General features: G+C 43.9%; 1 protein-coding gene across 1 annotated transcript; it reads left to right on the top strand.

The window, feature by feature from the left end:
* The first annotated feature begins 8565 nt into the window (after nucleotides 1–8565).
* pfkmb (phosphofructokinase, muscle b) lies at nucleotides 8566–23900 on the top strand. The gene is made up of 22 exons (XM_038964744.1): nucleotides 8566–8617; nucleotides 11923–11996; nucleotides 13393–13470; nucleotides 14033–14222; nucleotides 14710–14875; nucleotides 14983–15027; nucleotides 15122–15230; nucleotides 15396–15491; nucleotides 15711–15803; nucleotides 15989–16114; nucleotides 16248–16312; nucleotides 16400–16463; nucleotides 16597–16743; nucleotides 16936–17006; nucleotides 17157–17244; nucleotides 17405–17557; nucleotides 18310–18474; nucleotides 18589–18650; nucleotides 18751–18862; nucleotides 18999–19098; nucleotides 23307–23412; nucleotides 23747–23900. Exons 1-22 carry the CDS (start codon nucleotides 8566–8568, stop codon nucleotides 23898–23900), a joined length of 2316 nt encoding a protein of 771 aa, XP_038820672.1.
* Nucleotides 23901–27476: the final 3576 nt, after the last annotated feature.

Raw genomic sequence — 27476 nt, 5'->3', positions numbered from 1 at the left:
CTGAACGCTCTGGAGCAGCTTTTCATCATGTATCTTTCTGCTCCGTTTATCCTACAGATGGCAACCGAAGTCAGCCTGCATGCGCCCGGCGCGCCACTAGAGTGCAATGGGACAAGTGACTTCCCCGGCCGGCCAACCCTTCCCATAACCCGGACGACTCTGGGCAAATTGTGCACCGCCTCATGGGTCTCCTGGTCGCGGCCGGCTGCGACACAGCCTGGGATCGAACCCGGGTCTGTAGGGACGCTCTAGCACTGCGATGCAGTACCTAAGACCTTATGTAAATAAGGTATCTCTGTTTTTTATTTTTAATACATGTGCAAAAATATTTAAAAACCTGTTTTTGCTTTGTGATTATGGGGCATTGTGTGTAAATTGATGAGGGGGGAAAGTATTTAATCCCTTTTAGAATAAGGCTGTGACATCACAAAATGTGGAAAAGTCAAGAGTTCTGAATACTTTCCGAATGCACTGTATGTATTCAGATATGTATTCATTAACATATTATTGAAGGAAGCAGGTTAAATTGTTAGGTGGTGTATACAGTTGAAGTCGGAAGTTTACATACACTTAGGTTTTTCAACCACTCCACAAATTTCTTGTTAACAAACTATAGTTTTGGCAAGTCGGTTAGGACATCTACTTTGTGCATGACACAAGTAATTTTTCCAACAATTGTTTACAGACAGATTATTTCACTTATAATTCACTGTATCACAATTCCAGTGGGTCAGAAGTTTACATACGCAAAGTTGACTGCGCCTTTAAACAGCTTGGAAAATTCCAGAAAATTATGTCATGGCTTTAGAAGCTTCTGATAGGCTAATTGACATAATTTGATTCGATTGGAGGTGTACCTGTGGATGTATTTCAAGGCCTACCTTCAAACTCAGTGCCTCTTTGCTTGACATCAAGGGAATATCAAAAGAAATCAGCCAAGACCTCAGAAACAAATTTGTAGACCTCCACAAGTCTGGTTCATCCTTGGGAGCAATTTCCAAATGCCTGAAGGTAGCACGTTCATCTGTACAAGCGATAGTACGGAAGTATGAACACCATGGGACCATGCAGCCGTCATACCGCTCAGGAAGGAGACGCGTTCTGTCTCTTAGAGATGAACGTGCTTTGGTGCGAAAAGTGCAAATCAATCCCAGAACAACAGCAAAGGACCTTGTGAAGATCCTGGAGGAAACAGGTACAAAAATATCTATATCCACAGTAAAACAAATCCTATATCGACATAACCTGAAAGGCCGCTCAGCAAGGAAGAAGCTACTGCTCCAAAACCGCCATAAAAAAGCCAGACTACTGTTTGCAACTGCACATGGGGATAAAGATCGTACTTTTTGGAGAAATGTCCTCTGGTCTGATGAAACAAACATAGAACTGTTTGGCCATAACGACCATCGTTATGTTTGGAGGAAAAAGGGGGAGGCTTGCAAGCCCAAGAACACCATCCCAACCGTGAAGCACGGGGGTGGCAGCATCATGTTGTGGGGGTGCTTTGCTGCAGGAGGGACTGGTGCACTTCACAAAATAGATGGCATCAAGAGGAGGTAAAATTATGTGGATACATTGAATCAACATCTCAAGACATCAGTCAGGAAGTTAAAGCTTGGTCGCAAATGGGTCTTCCAAATGGACAATGAGCCCAAGCATACTTCCAAAGTTGTGGCAAAGTGGCTTAAGGACAACAAAGTCAAGGTATTGGAGTGGCCATCACAAAGCCCTGACTTCAATCCTATAGAAAATGTGTGGGCAGAACTGAAAAAGCGTGTAAGAGCAAAGAGCCCACCAAACCTGACTCAGTTACACCAGCTCTGTCAGGAGGAATGGGCCAGAATTCACCCAACTTATTGTGGGAAGCTTGTGAAAGGCTACAAGAAACGTTTGACCCAAGTTAAAATATTTAAAGGCAATGCTACCAAATATTAATTAAGTGTATGTAAACTTCTGACCCACTGGGAATAGCTAATAGGACAGAGAGAGAGAGAGAGAGAGATACAGAGAGAGAGGGTAGGGAAACAGAAAAGTGAAATGTTGCGAAAGTTTTAGCACACAATCATTTTAAAATGCAACCAAGTGAGTTGTTACGTAATAAGTTATTTTAATTACTGTACATTTTTCAGGAAGGTCTGATGAAAACCGTATAATTCCATATTTCCCAGCATTAGTTCTCTGTTGTTAGGAGTGGAAGTGTTGTGTACAGAGTTGTGGCAAAGTGGCTTAAGGACAACAAAGTCAAGGTATTGGAGTGGCCATCACAAAGCCCTGACCTCAATCCTATAGAAAATGTGTGGGCAGAACTGAAAAAGCGTGTAAGAGCAAAGAGCCCACCAAACCTGACTCAGTTACACCAGCTCTGTCAGGAGGAATGGGCCAGAATTCACCCAACTTATTGTGGGAAGCTTGTGAAAGGCTACAAGAAACGTTTGACCCAAGTTAAAATATTTAAAGGCAATGCTACCAAATATTAATTAAGTGTATGTAAACTTCTGACCCACTGGGAATGTGATGAAAGAAATAATACTGAAATAAATCATTCTCTCTACTATTATTCTGACATTTCACATTCTTAAAATATAGTGGTGATCCAAACTGACCTAAGACAGGGAATTTTTACTCGGATTAAATGTCAGGAATTGTGAAAAACTGAGTTTAAATGTATTTGGCTAAGGTGTATGTAAACTTCCGACTTCAACTGTATGTCATAGTATTTGGCCTCAAACAATAATGGTATCTCTCTCTCTCTCTCTGTGTGTGTGTGTGTGTGTGTGTGTGTGTGTGTGTGTGTGTGTGTGTGTGTGTGTGTGTGTGTGTGTGTGTGTTTGTGTGTGTGTGTGTGTGTGTGTGTGTGTGTGTGTGTGTGTGTGTGTGTGTGTGTGTGTGTGTGTGTGTGTGTGTGTGTGTGTGTGTGTGTGTGTGTGTGTGTTTGTGTGCGTGCGTGCGTGTGTGCGTGCGTGCGTGCGCAAGTGGGTGTGCAACCAGGTCAAATGATGTTCTGTGGAGAGGACCTGAATTGACCCCATAGCTAATAGGACAGAGAGAGAGAGAGAGAGAGATACAGAGAGAGAGGGTAGGGAAACAGAAAAGTGAAATGTTGCGAAAGTTTTAGCACACAATCATTTTAAAATGCAACCAAGTGAGTTGTTACGTAATAAGTTATTTTAATTACTGTACATTTTTCAGGAAGGTCTGATGAAAACCGTATAATTCCATATTTCCCAGCATTAGTTCTCTGTTGTTAGGAGTGGAAGTGTTGTGTACAGAGCTGGGGGTCTATTGATCCACATGCTTTATTACCCTACACTGGGAGTGTTAACACTGTCCAGGAAGATGGGAGGGGAGGATCACCTGGAAATGGTGCTATCGATCCCGGCTCGCTGCCACGGGAAAGGCTTCTATGACGGAACATCCTCCAGGGATATGTAGGATCGGGAAGATCTACCAACAGAGAACAGCGCTGCACAGGGGACACACGACACATCTGGCATGTGTTGGGTTTTTGGGGTCCGAAGAGACATCTAGTATTTAGTCTATGTTATGTGGGTTTTTTGGGGGGAAGAGTTTTGTGGTGTCTCAGCTAGCGTCCCATATGGTACCCTATTCCCTAAATAGTGTACTACTGTTGATCAGGGTCCATAGGGAATGGGGTGCCATTAGGGATGCAGCCTCATGTGTCATGTCTACATCGTTGACCTATTCACTGTCCAGACACCATGATGTGACCTATTGGCTTATTAGTTGTCATAACAAGTGCCTCGGTGCAATTTACCGTAAGTCAAATGAAATTGCCTGTTTCATCATGGCCTGTCTTAACATATTGTCATTCATTTTGTAAGTTAGTGCCTTTATATTGCACATGGTGAAGTAATGCTTGACAGCGTCCAAAACAACTGGAACAAAAGAGCGTGCCGTATAACACATCAAGACAGAACGTCACGTGTGAAACTTGATCTCGCAAAATGTATTCTGTACATTGTCCAACTGCTGCAAATTCTGCAGTGTAAATATACAGACCAGGCTGCACCTAGAATTTAAATAGTATGGAACCCCCTGGAATCAAATTAGTATAATCATTTAATCACCATTTATTCATCAAAGTACGTGACTTCAAATCAAGAGACTTCTGGGTTTTTGCATGGGCTGCATCTCATGCCACTGCATCCGCCGGTGTCGGCCATTCGGCTCTGTGGTGGAAAACGGCAGGCTTACCAAGGTGTTTGTGAGACCAGGAGACATCACGGAAACAGGTCTTCTAACAGAAACGTCTGTAAAGGCGGTTTGAGCTAAAAACGACACTTCTGAACAGCTGAGACACTTATGAACACGAACGTGTCATCCGTTTTGCTCTATGACGCCCACCAGCTTCACAGTACTGGTCCAAAGGTCATCTGGTGAATGTGCAGTAAAAATGACATCATAGGTGGAGGGGTCATTCCACTACATAAAATGTAATAAAACAATTCCTTCGCCATCTCTCAGATATAAGAAACATAATTCAAAACATACATCCTTTTGATATATTTTTTGACTATCTGTTTTTCCATGCATGAATGTGTTATTCAATGTGTTTATATGTGCTAATAGCAGTAAGGCCAAATTCAATGTTTCATCAAATCCTTTTTTAATATATTTTTTTTACACTTACAAGGGTCCTAAGATTGTAAATCAAATAACTAAATGGTCCATGGTATGAGCATCGTAAAACAATTCCACATGTTAGCTTGGTGTGGAACTTGTAGCGAGTCAGTGAGAAGTGGGAGGAGGACGGTGCCAGGAGCAACACATGGTAGACACCAGGGTCATAATCAATCAAATGGACTGAAACATTACTTGGACTTGTCCAAAAGAAAGCACTCGTATTCATTTTCCATTGCACATGTTTTAAAAACATTTTCCATTGTGTGCCCTGATGAATACAACCACGTTCCTCTAGGGTCATGTGTGGAGGGTGGAAACCCTGGCAGACTGACAGCCTGGCTGGCTGGCTGACTGTTATACTGCAGTCATCCCCATACCTCACTGGACTCCAGGCCTCTGCTATGTCAGGCTGCTCAAGCAATCCACTGTCAGAGCCAGTTTGCCCTCTGCTGGGGTGAGTGGAATCAACAATGTCAATACTGTCTCAGTCTATTCCACAGATAAACAACAACCCAAATTGACACTTAAACACTGCTGTATCATGGTGCAACTGCTGTCATCGTGGTCAGCCCATCCCCAGTTCAAGCAAACCCCTTTGGCAGGCCAGTCATCACCTGAAGCATCTGAAATCCCCAGGATAATGACTCTGTGATGAAGTCAACTGACTCCTATCAGGTTTTCTTATCCTCCCAGTGCCCAGTCAGTGACATCAAGACTGTTAATACAGATTGTCATGTCCGGAGGTGTAAAGAGGCTGTGGCAGGAGGATGTTGGACTTATGTGCACTGGTGGTCCGCTGGGTTCTCTCCTTTGGACTGGTGGCCTTTGTGGTTCGCTGGGTTCTCTCCTTTGGACTGGTGGCCTTCGTGGTCCGCTGGGTTCTCTCCTTTGGACTGGTGGCCTTCGTGGTCCGCTGGGTTCTCTCCTTTGGACTGGTGGCCTTCGTGGTCCGCTGGGTTCTCTCCTTTGGACTGGTGGCCTTCGTGGGGCTCTGGGTTCTCTCATTTGGACTGGTGGCCTTCGTGGTCCGCTGGGTTCTCTCGTTTGGACTGGTGGCCTTCGTGGTCCGCTGGGTTCTCTCATTTGGACTGGTGGCCTTCGTGGTCCGCTGGGTTCTCTCGTTTGGACTGGTGGCCTTCGTGGTCCGCTGGGTTCTCTCCTTTGGACTGGTGGCCTTCGTGGTCCGCTGTATTCTCTCCTTTGGACTGGTGGCCTTCGTGGTCCTCTGGGTTCTCTCCTTTGGACTGGTGGCCTTCGTGGTGCTCTGGGTTCTCTCTTTTGGACTGGTGGCCTTCGTGGTCCGCTGGGTTCTCTCGTTTGGACTGGTGGCCTTCGTGGTCCGCTGGGTTCTCTCGTTTGGACTGGTGGCCTTCGTGGTCCGCTGGGTTCTCTCGTTTGGACTGGTGGCCTTCGTGGTCCGCTGGGTTCTCTCCTTTGGACTGGTGGCCTTCGTGGTCCGCTGTATTCTCTCCTTTGGACTGGTGGCCTTCGTGGGCCTCTGGGTTCTCTCCTTTGGACTGGTGGCCTTTGTGGGGCTCTGGGTTCTGAAGGCGGTCCATCTACGTCCAAAGGCCACCTCAGTTAAAGGTATGTATCATGATGTTAGTATGTGGTGGTCAAGGTTAGAATCTGTCTGTCTGTCAGCCGGGTTTATGAACAATGTCTATTTGTGTACTAGAATGTAAAGTATGTGTATTTTTGAATTGGTAGGTCTATGGCTATGTATGTCTGTGCATGTGTGTGGTTAGTGTGTACAACAGGAGGCTGCTGAGGGGAGAACGGCTCATAATAATGGCTGGAATGGCGCAAACTGAATGGCATGTATTTGATATCGTTCCACCTATTCCACTCCAGCCATTACCACAAGCCCGTTCTCCCCAATTAAGGTGCCACCAACCTCCTGTGGTGTGTACGTGTGGTGCTTGTACAGTATATGTACAGTACGTATCTCTGTACTATACCATTTGTGTTGGGTATCTGTGTTCTCCTGTTGGCAGGCCTTGGGATGACTAAGCAGTTTTACAGTAATGACAGCAAGCGGTGAGGGGGTAAGGGTAGGGGAACTGCACTTCATAGATAGCAGGCTTGTATCCAAGTCAAGCTCAGACATCCTGTGTCTATTTAAAGATGACTATTAAATAGTCTAGGACAGATTTGTGATATGGACATGCTGATTGCACATTCAAGTATATTATACAATATGTTTGTATCAGCATAATAAAATATATTGAAGTAAACAATCTACAAGTACTTGCAATTTTCTCAAATTAGTACCTTTTTTGTTGTATTTTGTTACATGTCTCTGTTTGGACTTCTATTGCTATTTAATTCTTAGCTGAAAACAAAGACTGTCTTGTAGTACATGAGTAAGTCCAGTTTATGGACTCCTGCACACACTGCAGTTCACAGACAGGGGTGGTCCTCCTGAGTTACTCCTCCCTCATTGCTAGTAAACACAATAGACACACATCTCAGATCAGATCTGTTTCCCACTGACTGACCCACTGAGACCCTAACAGCACATGAATAATAAAACAGTTATGAACCATTCTCAAGCGTGCACACAGACTCACAAATACATACACACAAACATACATACACATACACAGTGGGGTAATGTGTCTACTTTCTATGGTGGCTTTCTATGGTAACTAATGAGGTGGAGGGTGTGAACCACTGAGACAGACAGACATGATAATGACTGGCTTGACACTCACAGATAGGGTGTGTGACGACATTAAACACATACACCATCTTCAAAAACAAAGCATGGGTTTTAGAAAACTAGTTTGGAAGTGGGAACAGTCAAAAGAAATGCTAGATAGATTTGTTGGTGGTAGAGAAGGCCTATCGGGTGTATCGTGACTCAGGAAAAGACCCAGATGCAGACATTGGAGGCAGATAGTTCGAATTGCAGGCAAAAGGCAGGCAGAGGGCAGGCAGAGGTTTGCAATCCAGGAGAGTCAGGCAGGTACAGGATGACAGGCAGGCTCAGAACAGGAAGACTAAAAACAAAAACTTGAGAAACAGAAAACGCAGGTATAAATTCACAGGGGATAATCAGGAAAAATGGGAAACACCTGGTGGGTGGTGAAGACAACCACAAGACAGGTGAGACAGATCAGGGTGTGACAGGGTGAGATACTTAGTTGATTCTTCCAGTGCATAGCAACATCTGATGTAATGCATTAGTCATTGCATTAGCTATCTAGTTAGTTAGCAATTAGGAAAAGTAGAAGACTAAATTATGTCTATTGTGGGAGCATTTAGAATAAATTAAATGTTTTATTTCTAGCTGCTGTAATGTTTTTACGAAAAGTTATCAAAAGACAAACAGTACATTTATGCTTCAATTGATAGGAGTTTGATTTGAGGGTACCCATGCATTCTCTCATACACTCTCATTACAGTAACCTCTCAAGTTAATTCTCAACGAATATCTCTATTCTAACAAACTCTCATCCATGCTATGTATTGATGGGCTCGGTGTAGCCTTGTACAGCCTATTCTGTGATTGCTGCCGACCAAGCTTATTTATTTGTATGAAGGCATAGGCTGTGACGGTGGTTAGTTTTATAATTAGTTTCGAGCGAAGAGAGGTGTGTGTGCGTGTTTGCACACAAGTGTATGTGCGAGTGATACGGTGTGTGTGTTCTCATCACGCGCATGCATCAGATTCCTGCCAAGCAGGGTGGTGGATAAACTGTCTCCCACTGTCCCATCCAGTCACTTTCCCAGTCAGGCAAGCAGGGAGAGTGAGGGGAGAGGAGAGAGAGAGATATTCTACTGCACTATACCATACACTATAACAGCAGGGCTACCAGGATCAAGGCTAATTCTTCTCTGCTGTCTTTTCCTTCCTTCCATTTTCTGGTCACAGGCAGTTCCAGGACCATGGCACACCCTAAAGACCACAACAAGATGGGCATTGGCCGCTCCATCGCCGTGCTGACCTCTGGAGGCGATGCCCAGGGTGAGTGGGGCTGGGCGGAACAGGGCAGGTGGGTGCCATGGGACTGTTCGGGGGAAGCACCAGTTTCAGGGGCAGACAGTCCAAGGGAGGGCAGACAGCCCAGAGGCTTGTTGGTAAGCAGCAGGTGGCTGAGCCGGGCCAGAGTTATATAGGTCTGTGGGAACAGTTCCCATGTGGGGGCAACAAACAATGAGATATTATTGTTATATATTAAGTCAACAATTCCCATAATTCCCATTCATGTTCAGAGCTTGTCAATGAATTTGGAGTAGGGAAACAGTGGAGTGTAGTGAGGTAAAGTAAGAAGTGATTTATAAACATAATTTGTGTTGTCTGAAGTTATGGCTGGACTTCAAGGGTGATGCATAGACTGACTGGACTACAGAAATGCATACATTTTTGTTGAAAGTCAGATGAGTCACAGCACATATACCGTACCGTAGCTCAACTAATAGAAAACATGCCTCTTATTTGGTGGTTTGTGTGGTTTGAAATTCAACTGTGTTGACGTTTTGTTTTCAGTCACAGTTCCAGTCACACAGCTTGCCACAGCCACCACCACGGCCGAATAAACTGTAATGATTGTGGAGTTCTGACATTAAAAGTTCATATCGTGTTGGTGGCTGTGATATCACATTATTGAACATATGAGACGTCTTATATGGCACGTTAGCTTCACATAGAGACCCCTTCTCTCGGTTGTCACTGAGATATCTTATCACGTTCAAAAAAGGGCATCGTGAAGTCTTCCATCCGAGGAGGTTGCCAGGGTCACCAGAGCATTTGCAGTGGGTGTGTCCCAATAATCTCTCCTTCCTTTTGAAATGTGCACTCTTTCACTACTCCCCCCAAATGTAAAATCATTGGATTGGTGTAGGCATGGGTAGAGGGAGTTTCTGTATGCCAATCATTTCGTTTCAAATCGAAGAAGGGAAGTGAACATGCGCACACTTTTGGAGAAAGGAAAGGTTATTGGGATGCACCCAACAGTCTTCCCCCTGACCTTTAACTGGATGATGAATACCTCCCCTTTGACCTTTTGGGATGTCTGCCACTGACCCCACATGACCTTCTGATTGGAGCCTGTGTCAGGGAGCTGTCTGCCTGAACTTTACATTATTATGGAGCTATCTGCCAACAACTAAGTAGCTCTAGTTGGCTAGCTGCTTTTCAGGGTTCTCTCTCTGCTCTCTTTTATTTCATGTTTTTTCTTGTCTTCTTCCCATATTTTGTACATACACCCTGGCTACTCTGTCCTTTAAATATTCGCCCATATCTTTATCTTTCCCTCTATTTACCTCTCTTTCCCTCCCGCTGTCTCTCTTTCCCTCTCGTTCCTTCTCGTCTCTCTGTATTTTTTGAAGTGGTGCTAATTTTAGAGGTGTGACCTTTGTCATATGACATGGAGAGGAGGAGGAGGAGGAGGAGGAGATAAGTGGGCCGCCCTATCCCTCCCTCATATCCCTTCTCAATCCTCTTCCTCCTCTTCCACCTAAACCTTTTTCTCCCTCCATCATGTTGAAAGGGGAGACTCTTGGCACCTCAATACTATCCACATGTGTTGCCCTTTAGAGTGGAGCTGGTGTGTTGAGACAGGAAAGACAGGAAATGTAACTAGCTCACTGTCTGCCCTACCCACCCACCCTGTCTGCCCTACCCACCCACCCTGTCTGCCCTACCATACCTACTTTCCCTGTCTGCCCTTTCAGATCCCTGCTAGTTCACTGACACAGACACACAGGCAGTTGCAACTACATGCCCAGGAGAGCTTGAAAGTGTTGCATTGTCATCCCAACTGTGTGGATGTGACAGGAGTGTTCTTCATTATTCCACTATGCTATGCTATGCTATGGTTCCCCATCAGCCATACATCCTGACCATGTGAACTCACAAGAAAAAACTCTGGACCCTAGTACATATGAGGGAAGCTCATCTGCGTGCTCGTCGTCCTCACCAGGGTCTTGACCTGAAGGTGAGCGGTTTGCTGATGTCAACATTGTGAACAGAGTGCCCCATGGTGGCGATGGGGTTATGATATGGGCAGGCATAAGCTACGGACAATGAACACAATTGCATTTTAACGAAGACAATTTGAATGCAGAGAGATAACGTGATGAGATCCTGAGGCCCATTGTCATGCTATTCAGCTGCTGCTATCACCTCATGTTTCAGCATGATAATGCATGGCCATGTCACAAGGATCTGTACACAATTATTTTAAGCTGAAAATGTCCCAGTTCTTCCATGGCCTGCATACTCACCAGACATATCACTCATTGAGCGTGTTTGGGATGCTCTGGATTGATGTGTATGACAGCGTGTTCCAGTTCCCGCCAATATCCAGCAACTTCACACAGCCATTGAAGATGAGCGTGACAACATTCCACAGGTCACAATCAACAGCATGATCAACGCCATGCGAAGGAGATGTTTCACGCTGCAGGAGGCAAATTGTGGTCATAAGAGATACTGACTGGTTTTCTGATCCACACCCCTACCTTTTTTTAAGGTATCTGTGACCAACAGATGCATATCTGTGTTCCCAGTCATGTGAAATCAATCTTGAAATTGTTGTAAGTAGCCTGTTTAGCTTCCATCTAAACCAGTCACTCAGGGAGGGACTAACGTGGCTGGCCCCTGGTGCTATATACAGGGAGTACCAGTACAGAGTCGATGTGCAGGGGTACGAGGTAACTGAGCTGTAGCAGCAGCGTGTGTGAAAGTGTGTGTGATCGTGTGGCGTCTCTATGCATGTGTGTGCATGTTATTAGTGTGTGTCTGTTGGGCAGTCTGTTTGTAAGTATGTGTGGGTAGAGTCCAGTGTGTGTGCATAGAGTCAGTGCAAGACAGTTAGTTAAAAAAAGGGTCAATGCAGGTAGTCCAGGTAGTCATTTGATTAATTATTTAGCAGTCTTGTTTAGCAGTCTTATAGCTTGGAGGAAGAAGCTGTTCAGAGTCCTGTTGGTTCCAGACTTGGGACACTGGTACCACTTGTCATGCAGTAGCAGAAAGAGTCTAGGGTCTTCCTCTGACACCGCTTGGTATAGAGGTCCTGGATGGCAGGGAGCTCAGCCCCACCCTCTGTAGCGGCTTGCAGTCGAATGCCCTGCAGTTGTGGTACCAAGCGGTGATTCAGCCAGTCAAGTTGGCTGCATCCCCTATATAATCATTCATATGTTAAGTTTGTAGCACACAGCATGCCAACTTAATCATAGCAGCTACACTGTGTTGTGTGTCATAGTTCAAAACCACCTGTGCAGGTGGGACTGTGTCAGTGATGTTCTAACAGCCACTCTGTGCTGCAGGTATGAATGCTGCTGTGAGGGCCACAGTCAGAGTGGGCATCTACACTGGGGCCAAAGTCTACTTCGTTCATGAGGTTAGTACCTGACTTGTAGCTCCCCAATCTCATCAACCATTTTATGTTACCCATTAGTCTACAACTGTTACTATTCCTTTTTTCTGATTATTATAGTCTACAGCAATCAAGGCATTTCTAGTCGATCACCAATCATTTCTGCAGAAAAGCCAACATTATAAAGGGAATTTTTTTGTATTTATTTTTTTGTGCTCTTGGCGGTAGGTGCACTTGATTCAGAAGCCCTGCGCACCGGGTAGGCAAAGTGTTCCCATTTTGAACCATTTCATTCAAACTCAGCTTACCCGGCAGACAGAGATCTGTGGCTTAATCAGTGTGGCTACTGTGCTGGCCAGTCTTACAGCTCAAATTACAGTGCCTACAGCTTGACCCAGTCCATAGCAAAGTTTGATACTAGCCTACATGAAATTTTCTTAACTTTTAAAACCATGACCAGAGAGAAACTGTTAAAGACTACAGCTAAGAGCTGCTGTTTTTATGAGTGAATTCATGTCAATGTTTTTATTCAGCACTGTCAATACTGTTTTTATTCAACACTATTACAAAACGTAAAATTTGTGGAAAACTGTCTCGACTTCCGGGATACTCAAATCAGTATGATATGTTATGTTTGGTATGGTTACATTAGACAGATGGTTACTCAAGTCAAAAGTGAAAGTAGGGTGGCTGGATAGGTGTATAATGCGAACATTTAGCAACCCGAAGGTTGTGAGTTTGAATCTCATCACGGTAATTTTAGCATTTTAGCTAATTAGCAACTTTTCAACTACTTACTACTTTTTAGCTACTTTGTAATTACTTAGCTAAGCCTTCCCCTAACCTTAACCCTTTTAGCTAACCCTTCACTCATCCACATCCTTAACCCTTTAAGCTAACTCCTAAACTTAACCCTAACCTTAACCCTAACCCTAGCCTAGCTAACGTTAGCTAGCTAGCTAACATTAGCCACCTAGCTAGAATTTGTAACATATCATACGTTTTGCAAATGTGTAACATATAGTACGATTTTCAAATTTGTAACATATTGTATGATGTGTAAATTCGTAATATATGAATTGTAATTCATAACATATCATACGAAATAGGTGATGGACAAATTAATACACACCATACGAAATGTAACATATCTTACTAAATGGAGTGTCTTGGATTTACATATAGAATAATACAAAATCCATGATTAGAGGGGAGAGGATGTAAACCAACAGAGCTACGGACAGCAAGGCCTGGATTTGAGAAAGGTGATCTGGAATGAGCCTCTTACAACCTCATATTCCTTTTTCCTTGCCTGTTACCTTACCGTAAAGGTCTGTCAGCTAAGCCACCTCAGTTACCTTGGGTTTCACCTTAGATCCTCCCGTAATTGTGAGTGACAGGTTTGTGTGTTCGTCTCCAGGGTTACCAGGGTTTGGTGGATGGAGGTGACAATATCAAACCTGCCACCTGGGAGAGCGTGTCTATGATGCTGCAGCTGGTGAGCACACATACAGTACACACACACACACACACACACACACACACACACACACACACACACACACACACACACACACACACACACACACACACACACACACACACACACACACACACACACACACACACACACACACACACACTTTATCCAATTACCTCCCCCCTCACTCTCCTTTAGTTTCTGACCAAATGTAACCTTTCAGTGAAAAGGGTGGGATCCATCCTCTGTAACATGAACTGGTCCTAGATCAGTGACCCTCTAGTCAGTAGGAGCTAGTCAAATGCCAGGGTTCACTGGATTTAATGGGCTTCAGAATGATAGGCTGGGATTTCACCTCCCTCCTTTCCTCCTCTTCCCTTCCTCCTTCCCTTCCCCTTGGTCTCTCTCCTTCTCGCTCTCTCTCTCTCTCTCTCTCTCACACACACTATTCCTGAACCACAATCTCTCTCATCCCTCTCTGCCTATAACCCACATCCTGTCCTTCTCTACTTCCTCCTCCATCTCTCCCCCTTATTTAGCCCAACTGAATGTGTTCTGTTGGCATGTTGTCTCGTCTCAGGGTGGCACTGTGATTGGCAGTGCCCGCTGTATGGACTTCAAAGAGAAGTGGGGGCGTCTGAAGGCCGCCTGCAACTTGGTCAAACTGGGCATCACCAACCTGTGTGTGATCGGTGGTGACGGTAGCTTGACTGGTGCTAACCAGTTCCGTACAGAGTGGAGCGAGCTGCTGGCTGACCTGACCAAACAGGGTGAGATACCTAGGCCACCAACAAGACTACATTACCCAGTACCCTTCACTCCAAAGCACCCAACTTCCAGAAAACATAATGTAACCCACTACACTTATGTAACCCTCCCAGTCACTTTTTAGATTATCCTAAGAGGGGGGATTAGGTCATTATTCATTATGATCTTAAGGCCAAAAATGATCCTAGATCAGCACTACTACTCCAAGACAATTTGTGAATACAGGCCCAAGCATCTGTATGGTCTTTGAAATATGTGACTCCTTACACTGTACTTTAATGCCTCCTTGTGGACCCAAGTCATATAGGCAAAGTAATTTATCCAAAGCAACTTAGTGCTTGCATACAGTTTGATATGTCTGGCCCCAGCAGGAATTGAACCCACAACCCCAGCGTTGCAAGGGCCATGCTCTATCAACTGAGTCACATAGGACTACAAGTAGTGCATTAAATGTGAGAGCTGACTGCTAGTTTGTGTGTCCACCACCAGGTAAGATCACGGCGGAGGAGGCTAAGCGTTCTTCTCACCTCAACATCGTGGGCATGGTGGGCTCTATAGACAACGACTTCTGTGGCACTGACATGACCATTGGCACTGACTCCGCCCTGCACCGCATCATAGAGGTGGTGGACGCCATAACGACTACTGCACAGAGGTACACACACACAGACATACACACACCAATATTAAGTCATTTGTAAGCATCAGTAAATCCTGATTTTTGGGGGGTTTCTTCAGTTTTTCACATATTTCTGTTGACAGTCACCAGAGGACCTTTATCCTGGAGGTGATGGGCAGACACTGCGGGTGAGTGCCTGACTGTGTGTGTGTGCATGCATCTGTGCGCACGTGTGTCTGTGCGTGCTTGTGTATGTATTAACATTGCTGTCTGTCCTCACAGCTACCTGGCCCTGGTGACTGCTCTGGCCTGCGGTGCTGACTGGGTGTTCATCCCAGAGATGCCCCCAGAGGACAACTGGGAGGAACATCTGTGCAAAAGACTGATTGCGGTACCACACCTCCTCTCCTGCTCCCTCTATCCCTCCATCCTTCTATCCCTTCTCCACCTCTTCTGATTGAGCCTCTCTATCTCTTTGTCCCTCTCCCTGGTTTTCTCTCTCTCTTCCTCATATAATAACACACGAAACAACGTTCTCTCCCCGTCTCTCTCTCAGCAAAGGGAGCGTGGTTCCCGTCTGAACGTCATCATCATGGCAGAGGGAGCCCAGGACCGTAAGCAGAAACCCATCACCTGTGACCAAGTCAAAAATGTGAGCGATGGCATTACACAGTCAATAGAAGTTGTCCCTAACCACTGAAACAGGCAGTGTCCCAAACGGCACCCTATTCCCCCAGCCAGAGTCCGATATGTTTCATCCCCCTAATGTTAAAGGTTATAAGGGGCTAGGGTAATATCACATTTGATCAATCGTCTAGCTCTGATCCGACAGAGGACTGATGCTGTAATCTCTCTGTGTCACTCTGTACAGCTGGTATCCAAGAAACTTGGCTTTGACACCCGTTCCACCATCCTGGGACACGTACAGAGAGGTGGCACCCCCTCTGCTTTCGACAGGATCTTGGTAATCCATCTGTCTGTCACCACTTTGTGTCTGTCAATCCGTCTGTCTGTGGCTGGTATTGTTTTTACTCTGTTGTCTACTCTTTCTTGACCTTCAGGGTCATTTACATAACGCCTATAATGTTCCTGCTATGATAATCGATCCTTCATTCATTCATTCATTCATTCTCTCCCTCCATACCCCAGGGTAGCAGGATGGGTGTGGAGGCTGTGATGGCTCTGTTGGAGGCCACCCCAGAAACCCCAGCCTGTGTTGTCAGTCTTTCTGGGAACATGGCCATCAGGCTGCCGCTCATGGAGTGTGTCCAAGTTGTGAGCTATACACCTATGCCACATCAAACTGCATTATTTCCTCTCTTATTGCTGAGAAAGCATATTATCGACATCGTCTTTTAAAATGTCTTCCTCTCTCTATTTTCCCCCCCTCTCTCACTCACTCTCTCAGACTAAAGATGTGACCTTAGCCATGGCTGAGGGGAGATTTGAAGATGCTGTGAATCTCAGGGGAAAGTGAGCCTTTATTTTGCCTATTTTTTTTCCTTCTTCATTTGGACTAAGTAGTGATATGAAAACCATTGGTCATTTTCTTGTTTGTAGGAGCTTTCAGAATAACTGGAACACATACAAAATGCTGGCTCACGTGACCCCTCCAGAAGTGAAGGTGAGTAACTGTATCATTTTCATCAGGTTATTTTTCTTGGTCTGATATTTGGGCAACCTGGTTGCACATTTGAAGGTGTTCTAGGGTTGCACCCAAAATACATCCTCTCTCTGTCTTGTTCTCCCCCTCTCAGAGCAACATCAATATTGCCATTGTAAATGTGGGCGCCCCCTGTGCTGGGATGAATGCAGCAGTGCGTTCAGCTGTCAGGGCTGGTCTCATCCAGGGACACCAGATGCTGGCTATATACGATGGCTTTGATGGCCTGGCTAACGGACAGGTGGGACATTCCACCAGGAAAGATGCCCCTGAGGATTTCTTGTAGTGGACAACTTGTATGTTATTTTACATCTGATCAGATGAATGGCATCATCAGGAGCATCAGTTCATTGCCAAGTTGAGCTCCATCTGCACAGCTCAACACAAATAACACACACACACACCATACTAATCTCTCTTTCCTCTTCCCCAGATTGAGCCTATCACTTGGGCTCAAGTGGGTGGATGGACTGGGAAGGGAGGGTCCAATCTCGGTACCAAGAGGTGAGACATCTCCACGGAGCACACGCACCAATGCTTAGGGCCAGGGAAAGCTCACAGTCGTGTGTTTAGGAGGAACCCAGGGTCCTACTAAGAACAAGAGAAACCTCTATTGACATTTAACTCTCAATGTTTCTCCTCTCTGGTGTGTAGACACCTGCCAGGTAAAAACATTGAGCAAATCAGCCTGAACATTGCCAAGTTCAACATCCATTCTCTGATCATCATCGGAGGCTTTGAGGTGAGGATCGAGGGGTTGGATCAGAGAGTATTCGGATGGTTCACTGGTCCACATATTAATTGAACATAAGCACAACAGTTGAAAAACAAGTATCATGAATATTGTCTTGTCTGTTGATGCCTAGTCCAGATATACATGGTATTGTGTGTCTCCTTGTCAGGCGTATCTGGGTGGTCTGGAGCTGGTAACAGCCAGGGAGAAGTACGAGGAGCTGTGTATCCCCATGGTGGTCATTCCCGCCACCGTCTCCAACAATGTTCCCGGATCAGACTTCAGCATCGGCGCTGACACCGCCCTCAACACCATCACCACGGTAAGACAAACACACATGCTGTACCCCACACACACACACACACACATTTTAAATACTTTATTTGAATCCACAAATGACATTACAGTCGAGAAGGATTCAAACATTTCAAAGGACAAAGATGTCTGGGTGGATATAAAAAGCACCTTCTCCATACAGCAAGGCTGGCCATGACCGCTGAAACAGAGCATTACCTTAGCTACTTTACCTTTGTCCTATGCAAGCCTGCATTCTGAAGGCCACGTCCAGTCAGCCTATGTACATGGGCGAGACTCCCAAATATCAGCACCACAAGTTTGCACTGATAACTAAGGCTGTTCAGGCGTGACACATGGAGATGGTATTTCAGCAACTTAGCAACAAAAGGTCTGCTCCATGTAGGAGTCAAAAGAGCAACCCACTTCCAAAATATGCACCTCCCTCCGGCCTTCCCCACAACAACAATATCTGGCATATTTGGGATACAAGAAAACGTCTCATTATCAAACTAGACCGCTCTGAAAGGAGAAAGTTTGTGGGATACACACACTTTTATCTTTTAGTAGACACTCTTATCCAGAGCAATTAGGGTTAAGTGCCTTTCTCAAGGACACATTAACAGATTTTTTACCAAGTCGCTCTGGGATTCGAACCAGTGACCTTTTTGTTACTAGCCCAACACTCTTAACTGCTATGCTAACTGCTAGGCTACCTGCCTAACATATGACAATACCCAGACACACATCCCTCCTCATACTAGCCTTTCTTTCTGTCAGACTTGCGACAGGATCAAGCAGTCTGCTGCTGGCACCAAGAGGAGAGTGTTCATCATTGAGACCATGGGGGGATACTGCGGCTACCTGGCAACCATGGCTGGCTTGTCATCTGGGGCTGACGCTGCCTACATTTATGAAGAGCCTTTCCATATCCGTGACCTGGAGGTCAGGGGGCACACTGACAGAATAACAAAGATGGATGGATTCTGTGTTATATTTCAAGCACCATAAATATGGACATTGGGATGTTGAATCATTTGTTGTATTGTTTTGTTGCAGCTGAACGTGGTGCATCTGATAGAAAAGATGAGGACCTCAGTGAAGAGAGGTCTCATTCTCAGGTAGATGTGCTCTCCTCAAAAACACATCCTGTCTGATATCCCTCAGACATTATTGTTCTCTTGTTTCTCTTGTTACCGCAAATCCTCCTCCTGCCCACAGGAACTCTAATGCCAACGACAACTACACCACACAGTTCCTCTACAACCTGTACTCAGAGGAGGGCAAGGGCACGTTCGACTGCAGGATGAACATCCTGGGACACATGCAGCAGGTCTGATGGACACTTCTTCTAACTGTTTAATGGGCTTAACTCTAAACCTGTAGTAATATGAGGAATCAATTCATCTATATATTCATATGGAAATACATCTCTCTAACTATCTCTCTTTCTCTTTGCTCACCACCAGGGTGGAACCCCCACTCCCTTCGACAGGAATTTTGGCACCAAGATGGGAGCCAAGTCTGTCCTGTGGCTGACTGACAAACTGAAGGAGTGCTACAGACACGGTGAGGATCATTTGGTATTTTATTAGGATCCCCATTGCAAAAGCAGCAGCTACTCTTCCTTGGGTCCACACAAAACATGAAACATGACATAATACAGAACACTAATAGACAAGAACAGCTCAAGGACATAACTACATCAATTAAAAAATAAAGGCACATATAGCCTACATATCAATACCAAAACATACACACAAACTCTTTAGGTCTAATAGAGGAGAGGCGTTGTGCCCTGAGGTGTTGCTTTATCTGTTTTTTGAAACCAGGTTTGCTGTTCAATTGAGCAATATGAGATTAAACGGATTTCCATGCAATAATGGCTACATATAATACTGTACGCTTTCTTGAATTTGTTTTGGATTTGGGGGACTGTGAAAAGACCCCTGGTGGCATGTCTGGTGGGGTGAGTGTGTGTGTCAGAGCTGTGTGTATGTTGACTATGCAAACAATTTGGGATTTTCAACACATTCATGTTTCTTATAAAAAGAAGTGATGCAGTCAGTCTCTCCTCAACTCTTAGCCAAGAGAGACTGGCATGCATAGTATTTATATCAGCCCTCTGATTACAATGAAGAGCAAGACGTGCCACTCTGTTCTGGGCCAGCTGCAGCTTAACTAGGTCTTTCCTTGCAGCACTCGACCACACAACTGGACAATAATCAAGATAAGACAAAACTAGAGCCTGCATCTCCCCATCTTTACAACCATTGAATCTATATGTTTTGACCATGACCGTTTACAATCTAAGGTAACGCCAAGTAATTTAGTCTTCTCAACTTGTTCAGCAGACACACCATTCATAACCAAATTCAGCTGAGGTCTAGAACTTAGGGAATGCTTTGTACAAAATACAATGCTCTTAATTTTAGAGATGTTCAGGACCAGTTTATGACTGGCCACCCATTTCAAAACAGACTGCAACTCTTTGTTAAGGTTTTCAGTGACTTCATTAGCTATGGTTGCTGATGCGTATATGGTTGAATCAGCATCATACATGGACACACATGCTTTGTTTAATGCCAGTGGTAGGTCATTGGTAAAAATAGAAAAAAGTAGCGGGCCGAGAGAGCTGCCCTGCGGTACACCACCGTTTACGTGTTTGACATTAGAGAAGCTTCCATTAAAGAAAACCCTTTGAGTTCTATTATATAGATAGCTTTGAATCCACGATAAGGTAGAGGTTGAAAAGCCATAACACATACGTTTTTTCAACAACAGGCTATGGTCAATAATATCAAAGGCTCCACTGAAATCTAACAGTCCAGCTCCCACAATCTTCTCATTATCAATTTCTTTCAATCATCAGTCATTTGTGTCAGTGCAGTACATGTTGAGTGCCTTCTTTTATAAGCATGCTGAAAGTCTGTTGGTAATTTGTTTACAGATAGCATTGTATTTGGTCAAACACAGTTCTTTCCAACAGTTTGCTAAGAGCTGGCAGCAAGCTTATAGGTCTGCTGTTAGAACCAGTAAAGGCCACTTTACCACTCTTGGGTAGCGGAATTAATTTGGAGGACAAATACTTTCCTCTAGGCTCAGATTAAAGATATGACAGATAGGAGTGGCTATAGAGTCAGCTACCATCCTCAGTAGCTATCCATCTAAGTTGTCAATGCCAGGAGGTTTGTCATTATTGATCGTTTCCAATAATTTTCCACCTCTCCCGCACTAACTTTACAAAATTAATGTTTATCAATAATTGGAAGAAGTAATTTAATAAATGCATCAAGTGCAGCGTCTGGATGCTCCTTATTAATCACATCAGACAAACAAATATTTTTAACATCATCCACATAAGAGTCACAGTAAAATATTTTGTATGATCTCTTGTACACTATTTTCAAATCAAATCAAAGTTTATTTGTCACGTGCGCTGAATACAACAGGTGTAGACCTTACAGTGAAATGCTTACTTACAGGCTCTAACCAATAGTGCAAAAAAGGAGTTAGGTGAACAATAGGTAAGTAAAGAAATAAAACAACAGTAAAAAGACAGGCTATATACAGTAGCGAGGCAATAAAAGTAGCGAGGCTACATACAGACACCGGTTAGTCAGGCTGATTGAGGTAGTATGTACATGTAGATATGGTTAAAGTGACTATGCATATATGATGAACAGAGAGTAGCAGTAGCGTAAAAGAGGGGTTGGTGGGTAGCGGGACACAATGCAGATAGCCCGGTTAGCCAATGTGCGGGAGCACTGGTCGGTCGGCCCAATTGAGGTAGTATGTACATGAATGTATAGTTAAAGTGACTGCATATATGATAAACAGAGAGTAGCAGCAGCGTAAAAATAGGGGTTGGGAGCGACACACAATGCAAATAGTCCGGGTAGCCATTTGATTACCTGTTCAGGAGTCTTATGGCTTGGGGGTAAAAACTGTTGAGAATCCTTTTTGTCCTAGACTTGGCACTCCGGTACGGCTTGCCATGCAGTAGTAGAGAGAACAGTCTATGACTGGGGTGGCTGGGGTCTTTGACAATTTTTAGGGCCTTCCTCTGACACCGCCTGGTGTAGAGGTCCTGGATGGCAGGCAGCTTAGCCCCAGTGATGTCTTGGGCTGTACGCATTACCCTCTGTAGTGCCTTGCGGTCGGAGGCCAAGCAATTGCCGTACCAGGCAGTGATGCAACCAGTCAGGATGCTCTCGATGTTGCAGCTGTAGAACCTTTTGAGGATCTGAGGACCCATGCCAAATCTTTTTAGTTTCCCGAGGCGGAATAGGCTTTGTCGTGCCCTCTTCACGACCGTGTTGGTGTGTTTGGACCACATGTTGTTGATGTGGACACCAAGGAACTTGAAGCTCTCAACCTGCTCCACTGCAGCCCCGTCGATGAGAATGGGGGCGTGCTCGGTCTTCCTTTTCCTGTCGTCCATAATCATCTCCTTAGTCTTGGTTACGTTGAGGGATAGGTTGTTATTCTGGCACCACCCGGCCAGGTCTCTGACCTCCTCCTTATAGGCTGTCTCGTCGTTGTCGGTGATCAGGTCTACCACTGTTGTGTCGTCTGCAAACTTATTGATGGTGTTGGAGTCGTGCCTGGCCATGCAGTTGTGGGTGAACAGGGAGTACAGGAGGGGACTGAGCACGCACCCCTGTGGAGCTCCAGTGTTGAGGATCAGCGTGGCAGATGTATTGCTACCTACTCTCACCACCTGGGGGCGGCCCGTCAGGAAGTCCAGGATCCAGTTGCAGAGGGAGGTGTTTAGTCCCAGGATCCTTAGCTTGGTGATGAGCTTTGAGGGTACTATGGTGTTGAACGCTGAGCTGTAGCCAATGAATAGCATTCTCACATAAGTGTTCCTTTTGTCCAGGTGGGAAAGGGCAGTGTGGAGTGGAACAGAGATTGCATCATCTGTGGATCTGTTTGGGCGGTATGCAAATTGGACTGGGTCTAGGGTTTCTAGGATAATGGTGTTGTGAACCATTACCAACCTTTCAAAGCACTTCATTGCTAGGCCCAGCTTTTGGAACTTTGGCTTTCCTGGATATAGCCACAATTTTGTGATCACTGTATCCAATGGGTACAGCTTTAGAACAAAGTTCTACAGTATTAGTAAAAATGTGATCGATACATGTGGATGATCTTGTCCCTGTAGTGTTTGTAAAACGCACTGGTAGGCTTATTACTAACCTGAACCAGATTACAGGCACTGATTACAGTGAGAAGCTTCCTCTTGAGCGGACAGCTTGATGAAAACCAATGAATATTCAGGTCCCAACAAACTTTTCAAAACAACAAACCAAGCTCTCCCTTGTTCAACATGAAGTGGTTCCACACTCCGTCTGGAACCAAATGTCTTTAAGCTGATGGAAATTACTTAATTCCTTCAATCACCTCGAGCAAATTACTGTCTCCGGGGGATGATGATGTAGACAATTACATTGATGGAAGCCACAATATATCTGCAATATTAAAGCTGATCTAACCCCTAAAAATACATTTTTCAAAAAGCGAATAACTCTTCCTTGCTCTCATCAACAAGCACAATGTCTTCATAACTTGCTCTCTATAATGCATCTACATGGATTCATGACCTTCTGTGCCCACTACCCTTGGCCTGGTCCTTGATAGGTGTTTTATCTAACTCCTCTGACTATTGTTGTCCTGCTATAAGAGATGAGCTGGATAAAGTCCATACAGACAGGTCTAGGACCAGCCAGGCTACTGCCCTCCTATGTTGATGCTAGCCCTCTTTGTGTCCCCAGGTCGTATCTTTGCTAACACATCAGATTCTGCCTGTGTGCTGGGCATGAAAAGGAGATCCCTGATCTTCCAACCCCTGGAGTCCCTCAAGGAAGACACTGACTTTGAGTAAGTCCTAATCCTCCCTCTGTTTCCACACCTCCTTCTCTTTCTCTCCTCCTCTCTTTCTCTCCTTCTCTCTTGTTTGTGACTCTTCATCGTATGTTCCACATTGAGTTCAACTGTGTTTTAATGATGAGCAGTGGTAGGTAAGTGCTGTTGTTTGTATGTGTCAATCCAATCAGAACCATTGAACCAGCCCAGGTTCCTTCTATCATTTATCTTATTATTCTTCCTCTGTTTCCTGTTTTCTTTCTCTGATCCCACTCTTATGCTCCTCCTCCTTCACACTCCCCCCTTCTACCACCCTTTCCCACTCCATCCTTCTCTCCTCCCTCCACAGGCACCGTATCCCAAAGACTGAGTGGTGGCTGAAGCTGAGGCCCATTCTGAAGATCCTGGCCAGGTATGAAGCTGTGGAAATAGACACCTCTGAGGCGGCTGCCATGGAGCACATCATCAAGAAGACAGGCGAAATCAAGGGGGGCAAAATGTAAACAAACCAAATAAACACACACAACCTCACATAAACACATACATACACACCCTTAGTCTTGCACCTAGACCCGCCCGCACCTATGAGAAGAAAGGAACCTGAGGATCTGTCTTTTTCAGCCATCTATTTCCTGTGTTTGAGGGGTGCAAAATCCACTTGTCACTTAAATCTGGCTGGATTGATTGCTTTCATTTTAATCCTGTGACTCTTTCATACTCTTGCTTGTGCCAGTCGTTTTTACCCGTTAACGTTACGCCCGTGGAAATGTTTGTAATGACCTGTCAAACACATCCCGGTAATGGCTGAAAGGGGCTCAATGGAAAACATTGTATTTCCATTGTATCTATAAGAACGCTAAACTTTGTCTGAGATTAAACGCATAGTCTCGACACTTGCATCACAAGAAAGAGAAGAAAGATAACTTTATTCTGATGGGTGTACATTTTGTGCGGCGCTGAACAAAGTTATAATTTAATAGATTTGAAAAGTTTACAAAAGAGATGCGCTAAAATGAAAGCAATTTCCGAAAAGGAACACTCGGATTATAGTAATACTATGTCTGATCTCGCAAACTATGTAAAGTATTTATAGATAGGTGTAATCTGTTCTAAGACATATTGAAATTTGACAATAAATGTAATACCTGAATTCCCACCAAAATCCCTGAACTCCATTATTTGTCCTTGCCAGTAAAATGTTTTATGTGCTATAATTCAGTCAATATATAATGGATACATTTTCTTCAAAAAGTTTGGAGTATCTTCAACCATTGTCCAACTGTTGCATTTATTGGAATTGTTTTTAAAACCTTTTAACAATTTTGTTAGTAACTAGTAGTTAGTTGCTAGGAACAGTCAACCATTCAGTCAACTGATGGGTGTAATATATCAGTACAGTACCAGTGGTTATGAGGAAAAGACTGTACATACAGTTTGTTGTGTGGAGCTTTGAACTATTCTACATCACAGAAGTTATTCTACATCATTCTGCAGCTGGCAACCCTTAAACAATACTGTGCAGATCTCTCAGCAAAGTCAGAGTCTAACACTTATCTGAAAACCACAAACACCCACAGTGTTCTGTTTCCTGTGTCTGGTGTATTGCCTTCTCCCCTGTTTGTATGGCAGAACAGTTTAGACATTAATACTTCTTTCTTCCATTGAAACTAAACTAGGACATGTAATAAAACGTTCTGTTTAGTTTTCTGGACTATTTAAGATTTGACGTGATGAAAGATCATTTTGAAATGTACTATGTTTATTGAAAATAAAAATATTGACTGTTTAGTGTTAAAAGGGTATCAACGTATTGCAAAGAAAATGTAACTCATTTTGTGGTGCTTTTTACAACAATAACTTCATTATCGTTTTTTAAATTATGCCTAATAGGCTGACTATGTATAGCCTACCCCAATAATAAAGTTGTTATGCATTTAGTAATTTAACAAATACAAAATGTAAAAAATGATTCACGGCTAGATGGTCCTACGCTGATTGGAAACAGATGATGACTGACAGAAGAAATGAAGATTGTAAGTCGCTCTGGATAAGAGCCTCTGCTAAATTACTCAATTGTAAAATGTCAAAATGTAGACCGTGGCACCTACTGCAAGTTCCCCTGGTTTCTGTTGTATGAATCATGACAGCTCAACCATGACCATTTCCCTATTTACTCTTTCTCCCTTAGTTACAAATGTTGCTGAGTGTACCAAAGGAGTGTGTGTACACAATAGTATGCCCTCTTTGGGGGGAATTCAGACCAGAGTTACACGCACGTAAATGGAAATAAATTCCTTTTTATACCTCTTTTCTTTCTAGGGGAGAGTGGGGTCTGTTGAGCCATTTTTTACATTCAGCATCACTCTGTCAAGGGAAATATGGTATTCTTTCTAACAAAGATATCTGCATATATTGCAGGATGTTGTGTATCCCTGGAAATAATCAGAATTGATGTAAACATTACAGTTTTGAAAACATAGCTTGTCCAAAAAAAGTGGTCTCTTGGCGCAACTTACCCTGGGTAAATTGATCCTCAGGACAAGGTGAGTTAAGCCACCTACAAATTTCTGTGCTGAATGAAATATTACCACTACCTTTTTAAAACTATCTTTATTTCCCACACACTATTCAACACAATCGCTGTCTTTTAATCATTTTAAGCACATTTTAGCACAGCACCAATGACATTATCTCTCCACCCAAACTAAAATCAAAATGGTGCATATAGCTATATCTGCAGTAACACCTAAAAAACACTACTTTTTTAAAGACTTTATAATGGGCCACGCTGTGTTGCTACATCATATCCCAGCAATAATGCTTTGCATTACGCCTGGGAAGAAAACATTTACATTTGCTTAACTTACCCCAAGGCAAACATTTTGACTATATTAGCCCACACAGCTACAAGGATGCACTTTCATGCTAGGTTTAGGACATTGAAGCTTATAGAGACACCAGCTGTTAAAATTATCTACTTTGGTTTAGATACAAGCATCATGAAACCTCTAACACAATAGATTATTTTACTCGGGCCTAACTTCCTTACCACTCTTCAGACTCCATGAAATTATGACCTCTTCCTAAATATTTGGTCAAATGATACATTTTGTGTATGGTTTGCTAGAAACAAGGGTGGCTCAACATACCCCAGTCTCCCATATGCATATTCTGACCTTGAATTTGAAGGGGGGCTGAACTTCCTGATTTAGCCTCAGTTTCAATTCTCCTCATTACGAAATGCAACTGAGAATGATTTGGGTTTTGGAGGCGTGCTTTGGTGTGGGTGTCTCTTGTGTGTGTTTGAATGTGGGAAGTGTTTGTACTTTCACTCTGCCAAAACAGTACACAGTTACAGTCTAACCAGGTTTTGTGTCTGGAAGTAGCCTAGACTAGCAAGCTAGCCAACTTCTTTTGCCAATTAGCTTCAGCTGGTTGGTGTGAGACTGTGGAAAAATTGGTTTGACTTTGGATAAGCCTATGTGTGGGGCTAGTTACAGTTTTTCTCAATTGCTAAAACACAATTTCTGAAACCTTGTGCCATTTCCTGAAAACATTAAACACAAAACCTCATCTTCAAGCACTATTTACATAACCTCTGACTCCTCTCGCAAAAGGAAACATTCGCCTTAAAACAGTTTTACCTGTGTTCAAAATCAAACACTGCTCTCAAATCATAAACAAAGTGATCAAAATGATATACACTCTCAAGCAGTCAGTAAACAATACACCGAAAAATTGAAAACAAATTGTTCAAAACATACAATTCTCAGGGAGAAGTACATTTTTTATCTAAAAAAATATTCATATTTTTCCGTCATTGTCTTTTGATGAACGAAAACATGTTCTATCATAGTAGCTCAAAATTTATCAGAAATTACTACTCTGCTTTGCTCTTTGCAATTTTGTTTTTTGTTCTTCCTCCTCCTTGTACCCCTATTTTTACAGTACTGTACCCTGCATCTCACAAACGTGTCCTTTGTCTCTGTGATACTGTAATTCTTGTTCTTTGTTGATATGAACCTGCAACCAGTCAAAATCTATTGAGCAGTCAGTACTGTTAATAAATGGAAAGCACA

The sequence above is a fragment of the Salvelinus namaycush genome, chromosome 2, assembly GCF_016432855.1.
Source record: "Salvelinus namaycush isolate Seneca chromosome 2, SaNama_1.0, whole genome shotgun sequence".
NCBI classification, from domain to species: Eukaryota; Metazoa; Chordata; class Actinopteri; order Salmoniformes; family Salmonidae; genus Salvelinus; species Salvelinus namaycush.
This window is presented reverse-complemented; position numbering and strand designations above follow the sequence as displayed.